This window comes from Primulina huaijiensis, chromosome 17 (assembly GCF_012295235.1).
Source record: "Primulina huaijiensis isolate GDHJ02 chromosome 17, ASM1229523v2, whole genome shotgun sequence".
Classification (NCBI taxonomy): domain Eukaryota; kingdom Viridiplantae; phylum Streptophyta; class Magnoliopsida; order Lamiales; family Gesneriaceae; genus Primulina; species Primulina huaijiensis.
In genome coordinates, this window is record NC_133322.1 from 3,990,597 (window position 1) to 4,010,250 (window position 19,654).

Consider the following 19,654-nt stretch of genomic DNA (forward strand, 5'->3'; position numbering starts at 1 on the left):
GGAATTTCAATTCGAGCAGGGGCATTTGCAGCATGTATATATGATTTAGTTACCCCTTTTGTGTCTGCAAATGCATCTGGTATTTGATTTGCTATTCTTTGCAAGTGCACAATTTGCTGTACATCTTTTTCACATTGTTTTGTTCTTGGATCCAGATGTAACAATGATGATACATACCATGTAATTTCTTTTTCGGTATGTTTCTGTTCTCCCCCTAACATTGGGAAGATTTCCTCATTAAAATGACAATCAGCAAAACGTGCTGTGAACACGTCGCCTGTCTGTGGTTCAAGATATCGAATGATCGATGGACTATCATAACCAATATAAATTCCAATCTTTCTTTGAGGTCCCATTTTCTTTCGTTGAGGTGGTGCAATAGGCACATACACCATACATCCAAAAATTCTCAGATGAGAAATGTCTGGTTCTTTACCAAATGCAAGCTGCAATGGGGAGTATTTATGATATGCACTTGGTCTGATGCGAATTAATGAAGCAGCATGTAAAATTGCATGTCCCCATATAGAAATAGGGAGCTTTGTTTTCATAATCATTGGTCTAGCAATCATTTGCAGACGTTTAATCAATGATTCAGCCAATCCATTTTGAGTATGTACATGAGCAACAGGATGCTCAACAATGATTCCCATAGACATACAATAATCATTGAAAGTCTGGGAAGTAAATTCACCAGCATTATCAAGTCTAATTTTCTTGATTGTATAATCGGGAAATTGATTCCTCAATTTTATTATTTGAGCAAGTAATCTTGCAAATGCAACATTTCGAGTTGACAATAAACATACATGTGACCATCTGCTGGAGGCATCAATCAATACCATAAAGTATCTGAATGGTCCACATGGTGGATGGATTGGTCCACAAATATCACCCTGAATACGTTCAAGAAACATTGGTGATTCAGTTTGGATTTTGGCTGGTGATGGTCTTATAATAAGTTTTCCAAGAGAACATGCTTTACATTGAAACTTATTATTCTGAAAGATCTTCTGGTCTTTCAATGGATGACCATGTGTATTTTCTATAATTCTTCGCATCATTGTTGAACCAGGATGTCCTAATCGATCATGCCAATTGGTTAATATTGAAGAATTATCAATTACCATGTTTGATTCAATGGGACGTATATGTGTATAATGCAATCCAGTAGGGAGCATTGGTAGTTTTTCAATCACATATTTCTTTCCTGATTTATATGTGGTAAGACACATATATTTCTCATTCCCTTCATTCATTGTTTGAGTATCATACCCATGGGAATATATATCATTAAAACTCAACAAATTTCTTTTCGATTGTGGTGAATATAAAGCATCATTGATCAAAAATTTTGTACCATTAGGTAACAAAAATTGTGCTTTACCACATCCTTTAATCAAGTCTACAGGACCTGATATTGTATTCACCGTTGTTTTTGTTGGTTTTAGTTCCAAGAAATATCTTTTATCTCGGAGGATAGTGTGCGTTGTACCACTATCAGGTATGCAAACTTCAGCTTGGTTCGTAGCATTTTCCATATTTGAACTTCAAAAAAATATGTAATAAAATAAAATTATTGACAATAAAATACAATACAATATAACACACTATAAAACATTATCATAAAAATAAAATATTTTACATATTTATTCCACCATCAAATTGATCATTATCTGAGAAATCAATCAGAAAATCTCCAGCATCAAAATGAGTTGAACCACTCAAAGGTTCACTGTGTTCAGTAAAGTTGGTCTCCTTTTCTTTCCCCTTTATTGATTCTTTATAAAGTTTACAAAGGTGCTCAGGGGCTCGACAAATACGGGACCAATGTTCTGGAGTACCACATCTGAAACAAGAACTTTCAAATCTTTTTGAGTGATTCTCATTAACACTCATATTCTCTTGATGCCTTTTCGGTGGGTGGTTTGAGACGTTCTTTTGAGATGAGTTATAGAAATAACTATCTCGATTATTTTCAAAACCATGGCCGCGTCCACGACCACGACCTCGATTTTGTCCTCGACCAAAATCTTGTCTGTAACTTTGAATTTGGTTTCCAGGTTTAAATTCATTTTTGCTTACAACATTTACTTTTGGAAATACTGTTGATCCAGTGGGTCGGGACTGATGATTTCTCATTAATAGCTCGTTGTTCTTTTCCGCCACAAGAAGACAGGCGATAAGCTCAGAATATCTCGCAAATCCACGCACTCTATATTGTTGCTGTAGAGTTATATTTGATGCATGAAACGTGGAAAATGTTTTTTCAAGCATTTCCGATTCTGTGACCTCATGTCCAAAAAATTTTAACTGCGAGATTATTCGATACATCGCTGAATTGTAATCACTGACTTTCTTAAAATCTTAGAATCTTAACATATTCCATTCATCACGGGCGGTCGGAAGTATAACTTCCCTTATATGTTCAAATCTTTCTTTCAATCCTTTCCACAGAGCCATGTGATCTTTTTCGATGAGATATTCATATTTTAAACCTTCATCGAGATGTCGACGCAAAAATATTATAGCTTTTGCTTTTTCTTGTGATGAAGATATACCATTTTCTTTAATGGTCTCGCTTAGACCCAATGACTCAAGATGCATTTCTACATCGAGAGTCCATGGCATATAATTTTTCCCCGTAATGTCGAGTGCAACAAATTCGAGCTTTGTCAAGTTTGACATGGTGGTACTAAAAAAAATTATGATGCATTTTATTAGTTAATGAATATTGCAATACAAAGTAATGGATAAACAACAAATACAAGCATTCGTAAAAATAAAGAAAACACATGAGGAGGATATTCTCCGATAAGTACAAGATTCGTGAGTATTATAACCAAAATAATTAAAAATAACTTTGTGAAAGCCATCTTCTTTTTTCTTCAAAAATTTGATGAAGAATAATTTTAGAGAAGAAGAGAAAGTTGGAGTGATTGAATGTGTTTGTGAGATCATATTTATAGGGCAAAAACTAGCCGTTTTGTTACCGTTTATGACCGTTGGTGTACAAGAAAATAAATGTATGTATTTGTATAATTTTATGGTAATAATATGGTGTATATAATATTAGTAATGTTTTAAATAATTATGTATATCATATCACAATATTATAATGAGATGTCATAAGATATTTTGTTTAAAAACCTTATAGACTTTTATACTTGTCGTATCCCATACCGGGAGTGTGGGATGTCGTCTTAACATCCTCTCAGGATTTATAACAAGTTTTTTGAAAAATTTATTTTTATTATTTATAATAACATTATATTATATATTAAATATATAAAAAAAATAAATAAACAATAAAATAAATATAATTACTTTTGTTACCTTTTTCTTCTGTTTTGGAGCTTGGAAAAATATGGAGGACTTTTAGAGTTTCGTGCTGATAACGTGTTGTGAAAAAGTAAAAATTTACGGTAAAAAGTAAAAATCTCAAACTCTCAAAATTATCACACTACACACTTTATAATATTTTTCTCTCAACTCAATTGTGATTTTTTTCACAAATGAGAGATCTATTTATAGGAAATTTTTACAAATAATACAAAAATAAATTACATCATTACCTTCATCATCACACACAAATTTCAATATTCAACACCTAATTTTACCTAATTTTCAACATTCAAATATTCAACATTCAATATTCAAATACACATATTTAAATATTATTTTTCAACATTTTTTTCCTTTTTCAATATATTATTTTTATTTATTGAAAAATATGTTTGTTTTAGAGTTTTTAATTGTCTGTCCGAAACTTATTTTTTATTTTTAATTACGAAAAAAACTTATTTTTAACAATCGAAATAATTGGAAAAATATTATATTAGAAAAACATAGAAAGTATAAACAAATTAGCATAATAATCTCATTAATGTAATTTTTTTTTATAAAGTATGTGCAAATTGTAATCTATAAAGTGTATTAATTAATTTTAAATATTTTAATGATAATGTAAAATATAATATTTAAAAATAAAAAGTAGATGTGCAATAATGATATAGATAAAATAACATAATCCAATTCCGATATAGATTGCAAAAATAATAATATATTTAATTTTAAAATATACCTAAGGAGCCTCCTTCTACAAAATCGAACAAATCACACTGATTTTAGGTAGGTTAGTTAATTAATCATTTGTTTTTTAAAAAGTTATGAAATAATATTGCTAAAAGTCAAGTAACAAAATAACCTCAATTAATATATTACCTACATGTCCAAATAATAATCAGATATGTAATAGAACGTTTGGAACTTCTTGATCTACGATTCAATCTTTTAAATCAAATTCCCTCTCGATACATTCCTCAAAAAATCCGATTCGTACGTATTCTTCTCCCGAATAACGAAGGGATCTTGGTGGAATTGCCACATATGAAATTGAGCACAATTTTGCAAAGAAAGAGTCAACTTGTTTCTCCAGAAGAGATTATAATATTTGTGTATTACTTGTGTATTACGTTATACAAGATGTCTCGCGGTCCGTAAATATAAAAACTAAATAGAAAATAAAATAAGAATCAAAAGGGAATATGACCAACTTTTTGGACATAGGAAGAAGCTTCTTGTGCATAGCCCCAACTACCGCAATAAGGAACCCAACAATCGAATTTATTTGCTATATAACATATTGGCAAGCTTTTAGATCATAGATGTGACTCGAAAAATCCATATAAAATTTCTTGCGCCGTAAAAGAAATGATTGTATAAGTGCTATAATCAAATTCGATATCGATGTTTCTTGAATTTGAGACGAAGTCTCTAATTCGACATTTAATTGTAATAATCTGCTCGTTCAAAAATATTGATGTATATAGTGCAACGTATTTCAATTTACCAATATGCCTTTTAAGTCATCACAAAAATGCACATGCCGATTCAAATTGTGAAGCTTACTGACCTCTCCTTTTGCTATTCATTATATTAACAATAATTATTCTAATCAAAATTTTAGAATAAAAATACAACATATTTTATATTTGACAAAAACTTGTGTGAGACTGTCTCACAGGTCGTATTTTGTAAGACGGATATCTTATTTAGGTCATCCATGAAAAAATATTACTTTTTATGTTAAGAGTATTACTTTTTATTGTGAATATCGGTAGAGTCGACCCGTCTCACAGATAAAAATTCGTGAGATCGTCTCACAAGAGATCTACTATTTATATTTATGTATGATTTGTGCATTATTATTGATCTATATTGTTATTAAAGAGTATTTTTTTACGCATATTTTATTTCGTGTAAAAGTTATTGTAATATCAAACATTTTATTTTATTTTATTTTATTTATTCAGATATTTTAATGCAGAAGATACACATGCAAGAGTTGATGATGCTCGATATAGTACAAACTCAAAGCCTCGCCTCCGGACCTGATCACGATTCCTCTCAAACTGTGAAGTGAAATCTGTAGTGTCGGCCAAAAAAAAAAGGAACCGAAACAGTTCTTTCATTAGGATTTGAATTTTTTTCCCTTTAAAGTTGGAACCATGATCGTAAATTCACATTAAATTTTATTATATGTATAATTTATTTTACATAATCAAGAAGCTTCTTGATTGCAATCTTTAAATTTGTTCATCCACAATTTTTAATGCTAATAATAACAATAATCAAGCTGAGCAACAATAATCCGAATGCGAGCGAGCGATCGATCGAATGATGAATCAAGAAGCTGAGCGTTGCAACAGTTGGATGTCAACAGTAGACAAGAATCACTTTCCAAGGATTTGGCTGCCGAGTTTTTATGGTTGAAGTAGTCTTTGGGTGAATTGAGGATATCAGTTGAGCACTGTACGTCTGGTGCAATGCCAACCTGATCAATGTCGTGGAGCGCCGGAGATAGATACTTGGCCACCGTAATTGGCGATATCTCGGGAAGGCCCTGGTCGTGGGTACTAGATGATCCCGGGTCATGGGTTATGTCCTGACAAATTTTGGGCCGGTTCGATAATAGCCGAGCAAATGACTACTCAAGACATCATCTTCCCGGGCTGCCAGAAGCCGGGCTTCCAGACGAGTTCCCGGGTGATGGTTCTCTACCCGGGTTACATCGATAATGGTACTTCACTCGAGTGCATAAGTATGTGATATCTTATCTTGGTAATCATTTCTGACAAAATCGCATTGATTTGACAAGGTGAAAGGGACAGTTTGGCGTGTCAGAAAAGCAGTGTATGAGCAACCATCTTGCCATAATTAGTAAGTGGACACTGAAAACAAAATCATCATTGACTTTCTTTCAATAAATATCAGGTTTGTTTAAACATTAATTCATTCATATATATTATGCCCCCTTCATTTACTCTCAAAGAGGACACTATTAATACAACATTTCTCCTTGGTACATTGATTTTTTTTATTCACTTGCTGATTTTAGCATCGGAGTTGCTACGTCGAACATCCTTCTGGTGCCCATTCACGTGGTTATCTTCGTGTTTGCTGATCAGCACCAGCTTTTCTCGGGAGCAAGATCTCTGGTTTTGATACATCTCGTTGTGCTCTCATCTCTTATCATTTTCATAACCCGACCCGGTGAAATTGCCCACATATATCACACTCATTTTTATCAGGTCACATCAGTAATGAAAAGGGCTAATCCGTGTGTAGCTGCGTCACACTCAGCGTCAAAGATTCCAGTTTAGTTAGTTTCAAAGCCTTATTTATGAAGAGCTCGCCTTTGGGGAGGAAAGAAAATTAATTAGAGAGCAAGTGAAAATGAATTTTCAGACGAGAAAATGATAATGCAGTAGCAGGTTGGTTTTTGTTTCTGAAGGTTGGAAAATAATTTTCAGAAACAAAACCAAATATTTCCTTGGTTTTTTGAAAATGTGGATAACCTTAACTAGACAAATCAAGTTGTAGCTTGAATATAAAAAACAGGAATTATTTGACTCGTTTTAATTCTTTCCGGCCCTTGTTGTGGCATACTGTGCTTTCAGAGATAACAGGATCTACTTTTTTTTTTTTTTTCCATTTTTAACAGTGATTTCCTAGCAGTTAAGGAGGCCTCAGGTCGTCTGAAAATGGTAAGTTAAGCTTAACCTGAATTTTCCTTTGCCAAATGTTCTATGCCCGAGAAAAAAACGCTGACCTTCCACTTAGATGCCTCATGCAGTCGAAGAAACGATGTATTCTGGGTAATATCTGCAACAGCTAGAAGAGAGAACTCATTAATACAACAAGTGGATCTCGTGTTAAAGAGTGGCCATTGATCATGTTGATAGGTAACATGTTTCCATCCCTATCGATAGTGTTCACCAAAGTCCCCGTTCCATCGAGCCAAATTTGAGCAACATCTAGTCCAACTTTGACAAACCACCGTACAAAATTTCATGGAGAATGAATCAACACCATCAAGCATTTTTAGCCAAATAAATTGGATTCAGATGAAAAAGGGCACACCAAGAATTCACTGGATTGTTTCGTAAATCCAATATGTATGATTGCACACCTTGATTCTCCATCTCATGTACTGTGTCTTCCATCTCTGCTGCAGCAGTCTGTTATATGTGAATATTGTGTTTATTCGTTTGAACAGCCTTTACCCTCTCCATGTTCATTATGAAAACCACTAATCGGGAGACTTTTTTGATCCTTCATATTCACCACTAAAACATATTTTATACTCGATCTCTGACATTTCACTCGAAAAAGTCAGATTTTATTTTAGCAACTACCTAAGAGAAAGTTGACAGCTTCACATAACCCGTCTTTGATAGATGCCCGTCAGGTGTTATGTGAGAGAGGATGGCACTAGAGATAGGTGAAAGCTTTATAACTTCGCGGGGCAATTTAATCTATGTAAAAATCATCGTGTTGCATTGAGCAAAAAACTATATCTAGTGTAAAATTTATTGCATCTATGAGTGAATTCAAAGGGCACAAATATTGGATTTGGTTGTATACCTCCTTGACACAAGCACAACCCATGTCATTAACCTGATAAATGGTAGAGTAGAATCATTAAGGAATATGCATCATGATGTTGATAATCTGAATCAAGTAAAAGAAAAAAAATGCTCACGCTGTTGAGTTTTACGATAACAGTTGTTCTGATACGGCCTCTAAGTTTTTGAGCAGCTGCTTCACTAGCCACTCCTACGAGTCGTTCACCTGAAGTCCCTCGAAAAAAATCTAGAGCTTTTCAGAGCACTGATACTTCATCTGATAGTTTGAAAGAAATGAGAGTTAATCCTTGAAAAAGGTACCATTTATCTCGACTAATTCATCTCCTTCATGTATTCCAGCACGTGCTGCTGGGCTATTCTCTATGCATGATAACACAACCAGATGCCCAGTCATCGGTTCATAGTTGATAAATAAACCAACACCTTGTAAATTTCCTTCACTTCCTATTCTAAAACTTTGATATTCCTGCATTTAATGATCAGCAGTGATTAGGACAAATCCTTCACAGAATTATATGATAACCGAGAGAGTTCCGAGCATGATTTTTGGGACTTTCCGGATTATCGAGATCATTACCTTAGGACTGACTATACGTGTAAAAGGATCTCCAAGAGTTGAAAGCATTCCCTTGATCTTGCCATATGCCGCTTCTTCTGATCTCAGTGGATACATTTCAACCATTGTTTGTTGCAGTTGCAAGTCCCAATCTGTATATATACATTATCTTTTATAAATTTGAAATGCTACTAACAAGGATTCTTCTAAATCTTTTGCTTCCAGACTCAATAGAAAATTGATGCATTTAAAATATGTAATTAAAAACGTTTCTTGACTACTTCAATATCTTTTATAATGGTTGCAACAAACCATGGAGTCAATTCTTGATTCAAGAATGCAAAAATTCAACCTCGTTGTCTCCTATAATAACGTGGTCTCCAATCTGTACAAACAAAACAAAGTGAAAAGCTTGTTACTTTCACCTTGATGATCGAAAGTAGGATCAATGAAGGTCTCCCTGATCAATCCCCAAGCCTCCACCAGCGTTCTTTGTACTGTATTCACCTGCGATAACAACCTCAATCAAGTGTCCAACAAGAGAATAAACTATCTCAAAAGAAATATTGTGGTTCCCCATGTCTCTGCACTAAAAAATATGATAAAATAACATGTTTCTATTGCCATACTCCAATCACAGTCACACAGTTTGGAATATGTTTTGATCAAATAAACACTGAGTCACCCCTTGATTAAAATCATTGATTCACAAATAAATTTCACAAGAATTAAGGTGTTATTATGAATAAGATGCTAAAAATTCAAGAACTTGATAACCTCACGCGTGTGAGAAACCGGAAAAGCAACGGTCAGGGACTCAGCAAAAGAAGGCGAATCACAGCACAAGGAGACTGCAGCAGCAAATCCAAGAACACCTCTCCCAACTCTTCTAACCAAGTCTTCGTTTAAACCTAAAACATGATTACTCTTGAACTTTGCACTAAAATTCTTCTGTTCCAAACAATGAACAAATTTTTTCTACATTCCTGGGTCCTACAGTTCCCCGGTTTCCAAGAACAAAGAACTCTTGAGGTGGGTTTTTTGTGAATTTCACAAAATGGAGAGAACAGACGGGCTAGGATCAAGATTTGAGCGAAGAACTTCCATTTTCATGAAGTTTTTTTTCCTGCCTTTTGAAAATCAACTATTTAATAAAATTAAAATATCGAAATATAAGAGTGGTGGCATCTTTGTATGCTACTATGCTAGTTTCTGGAGTGGGATCCACGTGAATCTTTCAGCATTGCGGTGGCTAAGCCTGTTGCGTGTACTAACAGAGCATTTTCGTGGATAAAGTTCACAGAATCAAGAAATGCATAATTGGTGGCCAACAAGAATTTCAGAGATTGATGAAGCCCTTCAACCTTCAAATAACTTTTTTTTAAAAATAGAGTAGCAAGTTAAAGTTTGAATTTTTATCCGTGAATGAACTTCTGAATAGAATTCCTGAAACCACAAAAAAAAAAAAAAATTAATGAAACGATTGTGATCTGCTCATGGGTTTTGTTCATAATATTCTAACCAAATATCAAATATAGTACATGGCCATAATGCCACATCAAGGTGGTAATCTATGGTGGCAACAGGTTGACAAATCTTTAAAATCACAGCGTAACTCCACAATTTCATTAAACTGAGATCAAGAACAGAGGTTAGTCTGCATCCCCTGGTCAAATGCTCATGTTAGGACCCAGTGAAAACTATCTATTCACACGTGAACAACATAACAAGGAACGTTTGATGGGGGTAGAGAATGAATCTCTGGTAAACAGACCTAATCCAGATTTCACCATGATCCAACACATATACACGAGTCATATCCCAAGACTCTATACAATAATACAACTACACGGGACATACTCTGAAATCCAACGTGATTCGAGTATAAAAAAAGATATGAAATCAAACAAAGATAAACGACGCAATTATCAGGGACGTGCTCTACCACTGAGCTAATAGTCCGTCGTGCGAGCCTCCGACACTGAGGGCCCGCAACATAAGTACCTTGATCTTCATAGTAGTACCTGCAATGTTTGGTGATTCGTCTTCAACAAAGCTCTTTTTCTCATATTCTACACATGATACACATGTTATCAATGCTGTAACTCTCATTTTTCCTAGCTTGGATCCACCACTATATACTCCTCTGAGCACTGCTGTAACCGAGATCATGTTCTTCTGTATACTCAAATCATTCACGTACATAGTTCCAAATATTTACTCACATGTTACATTTAAAAAACAAATTATTCGTCCACCGTTTTACAAAGCACATAAGTCTTGTCAACAAAATAATTCTGTCAATCCCGAGTGAGCAATTGAAACTATACAAGGTGGAGGGATTGATTTTTCATTTTTAATTTCTTTTATTTTTGTATTTTTTTTATACTTGTTTGTCATTTATTATACACATGTCTACTTTATCATATTATTTATTTATTTATTGTTTATCTTAATCAATCAAATTACTAATTATTTATCTTACATCAATCAAATTATTGAATTTAATTTATAATATTACCTTTAATAAATAATATTATTAATATTTTATTAATTATTAAAATAACAAAATAATGATTTTATCTCAAATTTAATCAATCAAATCAAACAAATTATTATTTATCAATCAAATCAAATATTATATTAACTATCATTATTTATTTATTATTTTAGAATATTTATCTATTTGTTATTATCATATCTTTATCTATCATATGTCAAATTGAAATATAATATAATAATAGAATACCACATCTAATTTACTTATAAAACTAAAACCTTAATGTTACCCAGCTAGCTTGCGGGAAAATATTTTATTTTGTGGCTAATCAAGATTTGCACTGGCAACCGTGAAAGCATACCGCAAGAACTCTACCGGAGGGATATCCGATTCAAGTGCATTCATCAGTTTGATGCCGATTCGATCTTTCGGTACACAACATGTTCCCAACTGTTCGTGAGATTCGAGCTGAACCAAACTTTCCTTTGTTCCTCGAGGTTATTTCAAGTCCGAAAGGATCGGAAGCATAGCCCAAAACAGTATATTGGCACAGTAACATAGTCGTACCAAAAAAATATCTACTTAGTAGTGTCAAAAGCCTGCTGGAACTACCAGCAGCAAGCGTCGAGACTAAGACGTTATACATTTAAACTTAGCACCGGTCAAACATGAAAAAAAAAATCACAAGGAAAGGAGCTTAGGAGTGTTTTTATGAACGATTAGTACATCCATCAGTGAATGGTTTTACATAATAAAAAGTTGAAAACCATGAGAGCACGAGTTAATTAGGAGAATAGCCATAATGTAGCAAGTATGAGATTGGTTGATTCATGACTGAAAGGTGGAAGAAACCGTGACACAAAATTTAATGAATACTTGAAAATTTGATGGTATGGAGTCATAGTTAATTACACCAATCAAATATGATCGATGTATTTCGGTATAACCAAGATATGTGCATGTTCAAGTTGATGTCTAAGGAGAGAAGTTCCTCGCTTTACCACAAACTTGAGAGAGAATAACCATGTTTCTTACCCTCGAACAAAGGTTCAGTTTCATGTTACACACATGCGTTAACCTTTATTCTGTAGCAGCACCTGGCATATACCAACACAAGCGCTTAACATTGGCATAAGCACAAATGTTAAAGCATTAAAAAAAATAGCTACTATCTTCATAGATGAAAACACCCAGATTATGAAGTACATGATCTTGCAAAACATAAAAAACAGAAAATAGAATGGAAAAGAAAAACATCTTATAAGGACCTGGGCTATGGTCGAAAGCTCAAGGTGGAGGCAGACAGCCTAAATATGTGTGCCAAATAGACATCAAAATTTGGAAGGATACATTCTCATGCAAATGATAAATATTACGGGGCACATGCAGTGGTTCTCCAAGATGAAGCACGGACCTAAATCCCCAAGTCTACTCCTCTTCAGCATCCTTATGCTTCTTCTTTTTCTTCTTCTCCTTCTTCTTCGCACTTTTACTTGCTTCATCATCATTTTCAGGAAAACCAGAGTCACCATTTTCAGCGTACTTGTCCTTCTTTTTCTTCCTTTTCTCAGATTTCTCTTCATCTGATTCACCAGGTTCATCCTTCTTGTTCTTATCCTTCTTTGATTTCTCAACATCAAGAGTTACATCTTCAACTGCCCCTTCTTTCTTCTTTTTCTTCTTCTTCTCCTTCCTCTCTGCTTCCACCTTTAAATTTTCAACCTTAGCCACCTCCAATCCAGCTTTTTCCATCACCTGCTGAACCTCTTCTGCTTCTACCTTGGCTTTCTTAAGAACCTCAGGTGCCACACTACCATCAACCTCTTCTAGCTTGCGCTTCCGCCCATCCTCTTTGTCATCTTCTTTATCCTTATGTTTCTTCTTCTTCTTCTTCTCTTCAACTTCCACAGCAGCACTCTCCACATTCAATGCATTTGAAGGCTGTGGCTCTTCAGCTGCCGCAAGACTGGCAACCACAGAATCTCCTCCACTAGGCAAAACAACATTCCTCATCCACTCTGCCGGTGTATTCTCATTTGGCTTCCCATGCTTATCCAACTTTCCTTCAGCAACAAGCTTCTTTTTCATCGATGCCCTAGGACCCAATCCCCATTTCCTTGGATATGTATCCCTATCCATCACCACCCTCTTAATCTTAGCAACCGTCCCATGATCACAGGTAGCCATGACTGCTGTCGTCATCTCTGCAATCCCCAGTGCAATTGCCTCACCCTTTGTCGTCATCAACACCACCTCCTCGCCAACCTCAATATCATTCTCAAACCTCAACAATCCTGGAATCATTAACTTTGCTCCATAACAAATGGCATTGACTGCTGAATCTTTCACTACAAGCCTCTTATAGCTAGTCAGAACCACCTCCAACGGCATAATGACCCTCCTCAAATAACTTTCATCCCTATAGTTATCATAAACCCATTGCCCATCCATCACATCATGCATCGTTACCATATTATCCTTCTCTCCGAGAATCCCAGATCGCACCCTCCTCAACTCCTGCATATGCGCTCCCACACCTAACAAAAGGCCTAAATGCACACACATTGTCCTCACGTACGTCCCCGCCTCACACGAAATCCAGAAAACGACCAAGTGCCTATCGGCATCATACTCAAGCAACTTACTTTCATAGATAGTTCTAATTCTAAGTTGCCTTTTAACGGCAGAAATCAAAGGGGGTCTCTGAAAAACCGCACCTGTGAGAGTCTCCAGCGCTCGAGCCACTTTAGAAACTTCAGGCACCTTCGAATGCAACCTGGCAATACAGACATACTCCTTCCCAGCACCCTGCTGTGATTTCACCAACCGCGTCGCCCTGTCAATGCAAACAATCAAATTACCTGTAACTTTCGGGTCTAGGGTGCCCGAATGCCCAGTTTTCTCGACCCGCAAAATGCGCTTGATCCATGCCACCACTTCATGAGAAGATGGGTTGGCGGGTTTGTCCAGATTAAGAATACCATACTTAATGTACTCAGTTAAGGGACGTTTCAAAGGGGAGTAACCGGATGGAAGTGGGGTATAGTGTCCGGTTCTTACATTCAACTTATCGTAGTTTTTTAGCAGAATCGGCCATTGAGAGGTGTCTATGGTGGGAGTGTAGCTCTGAGGCTTTATCAGGAAATCAACGGCGTCGGTTCCTTCATCTTCTTTGGACTTGCTTTTCTTTTTCTTGGTCTTTTCAGTGTGAGCAAGCTGACCGTCAGCCATGGCTCTTGAGAATTGAGGGAAATGGAAGACTGCTTTTAGGAGGAGGCCACAAAATTTTGCAGAGACGCACACTAGGGTTCTGGGTTTTAATCATAATAATATATGGTGGTGTTTATTGTAATGGGCCGAATACGTTGCTTTAGGCCCATAAAAGAAAATGAAGGCCCAACAATCTGGGAATTTCCAGAAATTCTATTATTATTATTATTATTATTATTATTTAGATTTTATGTGTGATTTTTATCGTATATATTTTGGAGTAATAATTAATCATTTGATTGTAACACCATAATATTGTACTTGGACTACTAGATAATTTAAAATCTGAGATATATTATTTCAAAAAATAAAAATGAGATGTATTGTTATTTGACGTAATATTTATTAAAACGACGACAAAACGTTTATCCTAAAATTGACACTAGATATAAAGATAACATTTATTTTTGTTTAACAAATTGTAAGATGATGCAGTTATTAAGATGGTGAATAGAGAATAATACTTGTTCGTATTATGAAAGGACCAAAACGAAAAATTTAAACTTTTGCACTATCATAAATATTTGAATTACATTATTATTAAGGTCGGTGAAATGTTTAGAAGTGAGTTGAATAAACACTCCAACCTTTTTTCTTTATTATGCTTCTAATATATATGTTTCAAACTTTTTTAGATGTCAGAAGCTTATCTCGATATTTGAAAGTGCAACTAACTGCTTAAAAGTACGGAAATAAGTTATATGCATACATTAAGAAACTAAACACCTAAAATCTCAAGGAACATGTAACTAAAAAAGTACTTTATTGTAATTAACAATGAAGATTTTCTACAAATCACAAAAATATATGAAATTAATTATATTTTTAAATATTTACTGTCGAGATATTTGTGGATATATGTCATATTAAAAAACAACTTCAATTAATAATGATTATATGATAAATAAATAAAATAGTTAAATTCAACAATTGACCAAAAAAAATATTATATATATAAAATAAGAAATTGCATGAACTCATATCAATCAAATAATGAAATTTCTATGCAGCCCTAATAAATTTCAATTTAATTTGCCCATTTAGATTAGATTGTATTCGATTGGAATGCTGATAACGAAAACGGGATTTCTGTGGTCCTTGATAAAGGCTTGTTATTCACCTTTATTCTTTTTAATAATAATGCATGTCCCCGAATATTTGACTCTAGTTGTTCAATCAAAGAGACGGCGACCCCGTACATCTGTAACCGTGACAATGGTATTATTGAAACTTGCTTGAACATGAATAATTCCCTTTGGTATTCTACGTACATTCCTACGCGAATAGTTATATTTTTATAATTATAATAATTGGTGACATATCTTATCATTTAAAAATCTCTTTCACAACCAATATGAACTTATATTTTCAAAAAACTCAATCAAAAGTAGCATATCAAAAGTAATAGATATTTGATTTGATTTACATTCAGAGTTGATATTTGATTTACAATAGTTGTTAACTTATTTAAAAAATTATATATAGTGTTAAGAAAATTGAGAGCCGTTCACCCAGCACAATATAACTCCTTCAATTAATTCTCAATCATTTTTCTTTCACAAAAAATCGTGTAAGAAGATTTCATTTTAGACTCGACCCATGACAAAGTGAAGAATAATAATTAAGCATTATGATTTAATTATTAATAATATCATGAATAACAATTAGTAATAATAAATTAAACACAAAGGCAATACCTAAAAAATTAACATAAAGTAATAATAATAAATTATGTAAATTTAAAACGTTAAATAATAATTATTTTTATAATTCAAATGAATCATGAAAAAATATAATATTTTATATATTTAACACAAATATATTTATAGATTACATTTATAATATGTTTACGCCTTTCTTCTAAATCCCAATACTATTTGAGTTTATGAGCATTGTTAAAAAAATTATTATATTTATTAATTGAATAGACTTGTGAATATTACAAATTACAATATATTTATTTATTATAGTGCTTGAGTTTTACCATAGCTTTCCTTTCGAATTTTACTGACCTTTCAATTTTGACTCTATTACGATAATTTTTTTACAAAAATATATCAACTTATTTTTCATCAACTTTTTGATAAATGTACAAAAAATGTTACTAAAAATTATAAGATTAATCAATTCTTGGTATCAAATATACATAAAAAATTTATTATTTTTTACTGCTTTTGTTTCATTTTTGAGTCTTTTATCATGATAATTTCTCTTACGAATATAATTCCACTTATTTTTCACCCAAACTTTGAAATATATACAAATTGACTAAAAAATATATAATACATCGATTTTTTTGGGTCAAATATACCTGAAAAAAAATTAAAACTCAGTGATTTCGAACTATACAACAACTATTTTTTGTAAATTAAAATATTAAAATGTAGAATTGTATATATACCGTTGTTTAATGTTTTAAAAAAAGTACAACCATTGTGTCAATCATGTACAATCTATCTGAAGAATAATAATTAAGCACAATGACTTGATTACTAATACCATCATGAATAACAAGAAGGCAATATCGTCTATACACAATGGAACTCACTATTTTTAATAGAATATAAATGTATATGGTGTAGTTGAACTTTACAGTACACTAAAGAATGATGGTCAAAAGAACTCACATTACATGGCACCATCAAGCTTCCAATTTTTGCATCAAGTCAAAACAACCAGTCCCCATCTTCACAGGTAAGCCCAGACAAACTCTAGAAGACGGCGTCTCCAAGTCATCTGTTAGCCCGTGAGATGCAGCTTCAACAATAAACTTAGATGCCGTCTCAAATGACATCTTAAGAAACGGCGACAGAGACTCGGAAATGCTTCCGTGTCTGCTCATCGGCCGGTATCCACCAGTGTGCGTCATGTAGTCCGCTATCAAGCTTAAATGCCTATAATCAATCTTTACTCCATAAATATCAAAAACTTGCTTCACCTCTCTTATAATGGTGGCTCTGGCAGCTTCTACTCCATATGTCTGCAACATTGCATGGATATTGTTGGAATATAGACGGCTCGTATCAAGGTCTTCATGCATTTCCCAGAAAGATTTGAAATCAACTCCGAATGCCTTTACTGCCCAATAGGCGGCAGCATCCTCTCCATCAGTTAGTGGGTTTTCAGGATCACCCTTCTGTTTTTTATTATCATCCCAAATGACCGTTTTTTCATCTGCATCGTATCGTACCATTTTACACTGACTGATCTTGCCAGCTCTCTTGATGTATACCTTCTTCGCCGTTTTTTGGGCAAGCTGAAAATGAATAGATAAATAAACAAACTCACCAAGACTAATTACTGAACGAAAGGCATAGTAGTCCTCCAACAATTAATTAGACTTTAAGATGAGGGACTAAGAAGTACCTGAGCAAGAAGTAAATGAGGTTCCTCGGTAAATTTGAAGTGCACTTCAAAAGACAAGCCTTCGGCGGCAGCGTATCTTGCCCTACGCATCTTATCAGATAATTTTCCTGTCTTCACTAGTTTTGACATTTTACGACTTTTGCTATTTGATTTAGCTACTGAGGCAGCTTCATCCTCATTTATCACATTAGACTCCTCATTGTCATTTGCCGAGTCTTCAGTTTCTTCTTCTTTCCTGGTTTCTTCATCCTCAAGATGGTCATCCTCGGTAATTCTTTTTTCCTGTTCCGCCGGTAACTCATGTTCACCAGGTTCAACATCAGATCCATCCTCATAATCCATCTCATCCGTAGCTTGTTGCTTTCTCTTTTGTACATCTGAACCAAGGTCATCTCCGGCATCCTGTTCTCCATCATCATCATCATCCTTTTCTTGCGTTCCAACACCAGAATCGCCATCGATTTCGTTCAACTCATCTGCTCTAGAACTGGACTTGAAATTTTTAATTCCTAAGATTCGTGATAGAAAAACGACTTGATTCTCTATTGCATCATCCAATTCCTTTATGAACACAGAGTTGAGAGTTTCGTGCGTGTCTTCTAAAGAAACAAACTCGGAATCTTTTAATTTAATTATCAGCTTATAGATTCTAGCTTGTTTACGGTGATCGACTGATAGTTGAACTTCCATACTCTCCAACAAATCTGCTACAGTGACCTTCTTCACATTTGAAACAAGAGACACGACATCAGACCTGCAAATGCCACAAAAAAAAAAAATCATAACTGATTCCCTTTAACAAGTAAATGAGACATGTCTGGGATAATTTCCACAGATGTTTATACACACAACAATGCCGTTAAAAGATCGAGGAAATGTTATCAGAGTCTATAAGTCACCTTGCTCGATGAAGTTAAAGACACTCTTTCCATATGTGAAAGCGTGCGTGCACATATTACTATGGATCCTAATTACATAGTAATTGTCTAACAGTGCTATCATATCAGTATATAAAACGATTTTTAAATCTAAATTAGTGTATGGAGATCGAAAATAATATAATAATAGAATATATTTTGGAGTTATTGAAAAAGTTGAATGAAAAAATAATAATTATATTAGAAAAATAAAAAACGAAGTGAGATTATATTTGGGGGAAAATGAAATGAGATGATAATATATGGTTTTGTTCGGAAAGTAGTGTCGCAAATGAAGCCACACAAAGGTCTTCAACTCCCGTTTATAATTTATCTAATCAACGCAAAGATGAAACCCATAACTCACTTCAATCTCCATTGCATGAATGGGCACGTCAAAATAGGAGTCCTGATTTCTTCTGATGCAGTCATCAAAATTTCCTGGAGACGTGGTATACCAAGCGTAACATTCATTTCACCACGGCCAGCAAGATGAAATGTATTGAGCCTGAAAACAATACGAGAATCAGACAAGAAATCACTGGCACCCTTACCACAGATCGTTGAATGAAAGCAGATAACTATTTTCAATGGTGAAAGAATAATACAATCTAGAACTCAGAACCTTCGCCATGATAGAGCACAAAATTCTCACTTTTACAACCACTTAGATTTTAAAAAATGGATAAAACAAAACAGGCAATTGAAGTTGCTACATGTATTTGAACACCATAGAATCAACTGAATGTCAATCCGAGTGCTAATACAGTAATTGAACCTTTGAAGCAAACTCGTCAAGAAAAGGGTATGAAACACTGATGGTCTTAATACCCTTTCCAATTAAGGCCCATACGGTGGGAAAATATCACCAAAAAGCACTGAGCAAAAATTGCTTGATACTCAGATGAGAAAAGGTTAAATGTTTAGGCAATAGTGAGTTTGTACCGTAACCGTTTTGTCCATTTTTCCCAAACAGTTATCACTTGTTCGTTTAAGGCCAAAGCACACAACATACTAAAGAAATTTTCCGCTAAAAAAAAATTTCATGAGATGTAAACCGAATTATCGAGATAACCGAGAAACAAATAGGTATAATCTAAAAAAGAAAGAGTGA

At 34.1% G+C, this 19,654-nt stretch overlaps 2 protein-coding genes and 1 pseudogene across 3 annotated transcripts in view; all 3 read right to left on the reverse strand.

The window, feature by feature from the left end:
- Window positions 1–5,507: 5,507 nt before the first annotated feature.
- Window positions 5,508–9,720, reverse strand: LOC140963289 (carboxyl-terminal-processing peptidase 3, chloroplastic-like; annotated as a pseudogene).
- A 2,419-nt stretch (window positions 9,721–12,139) lies between these two features.
- LOC140962787 (H/ACA ribonucleoprotein complex subunit 4-like) lies at window positions 12,140–14,285 on the reverse strand. The gene has a single exon (XM_073421792.1). It carries the CDS (start codon window positions 14,216–14,218, stop codon window positions 12,416–12,418), a length of 1,803 nt encoding a protein of 600 aa, XP_073277893.1. The 5' UTR covers window positions 14,219–14,285; the 3' UTR covers window positions 12,140–12,415.
- Window positions 14,286–16,670: 2,385 nt separating this feature from the next.
- The window catches only part of LOC140962701 (DNA-directed RNA polymerase I subunit 1), a 32,108-nt gene continuing 29,124 nt past the window's right edge, over window positions 16,671–19,654 (reverse strand). For both annotated transcript variants that reach the window (XM_073421659.1, XM_073421658.1), the window contains exons 19-21: window positions 18,908–19,048; window positions 17,624–18,377; window positions 16,671–17,513 (exon numbers count right to left, since the gene is read on the reverse strand). In XM_073421659.1, coding sequence (XP_073277760.1) covers window positions 16,899–17,513; window positions 17,624–18,377; window positions 18,908–19,048 — 1,510 coding nt within the window. In that variant the 3' untranslated portion in view covers window positions 16,671–16,898. The remainder of the gene's footprint in view (window positions 17,514–17,623; window positions 18,378–18,907; window positions 19,049–19,654) is intronic.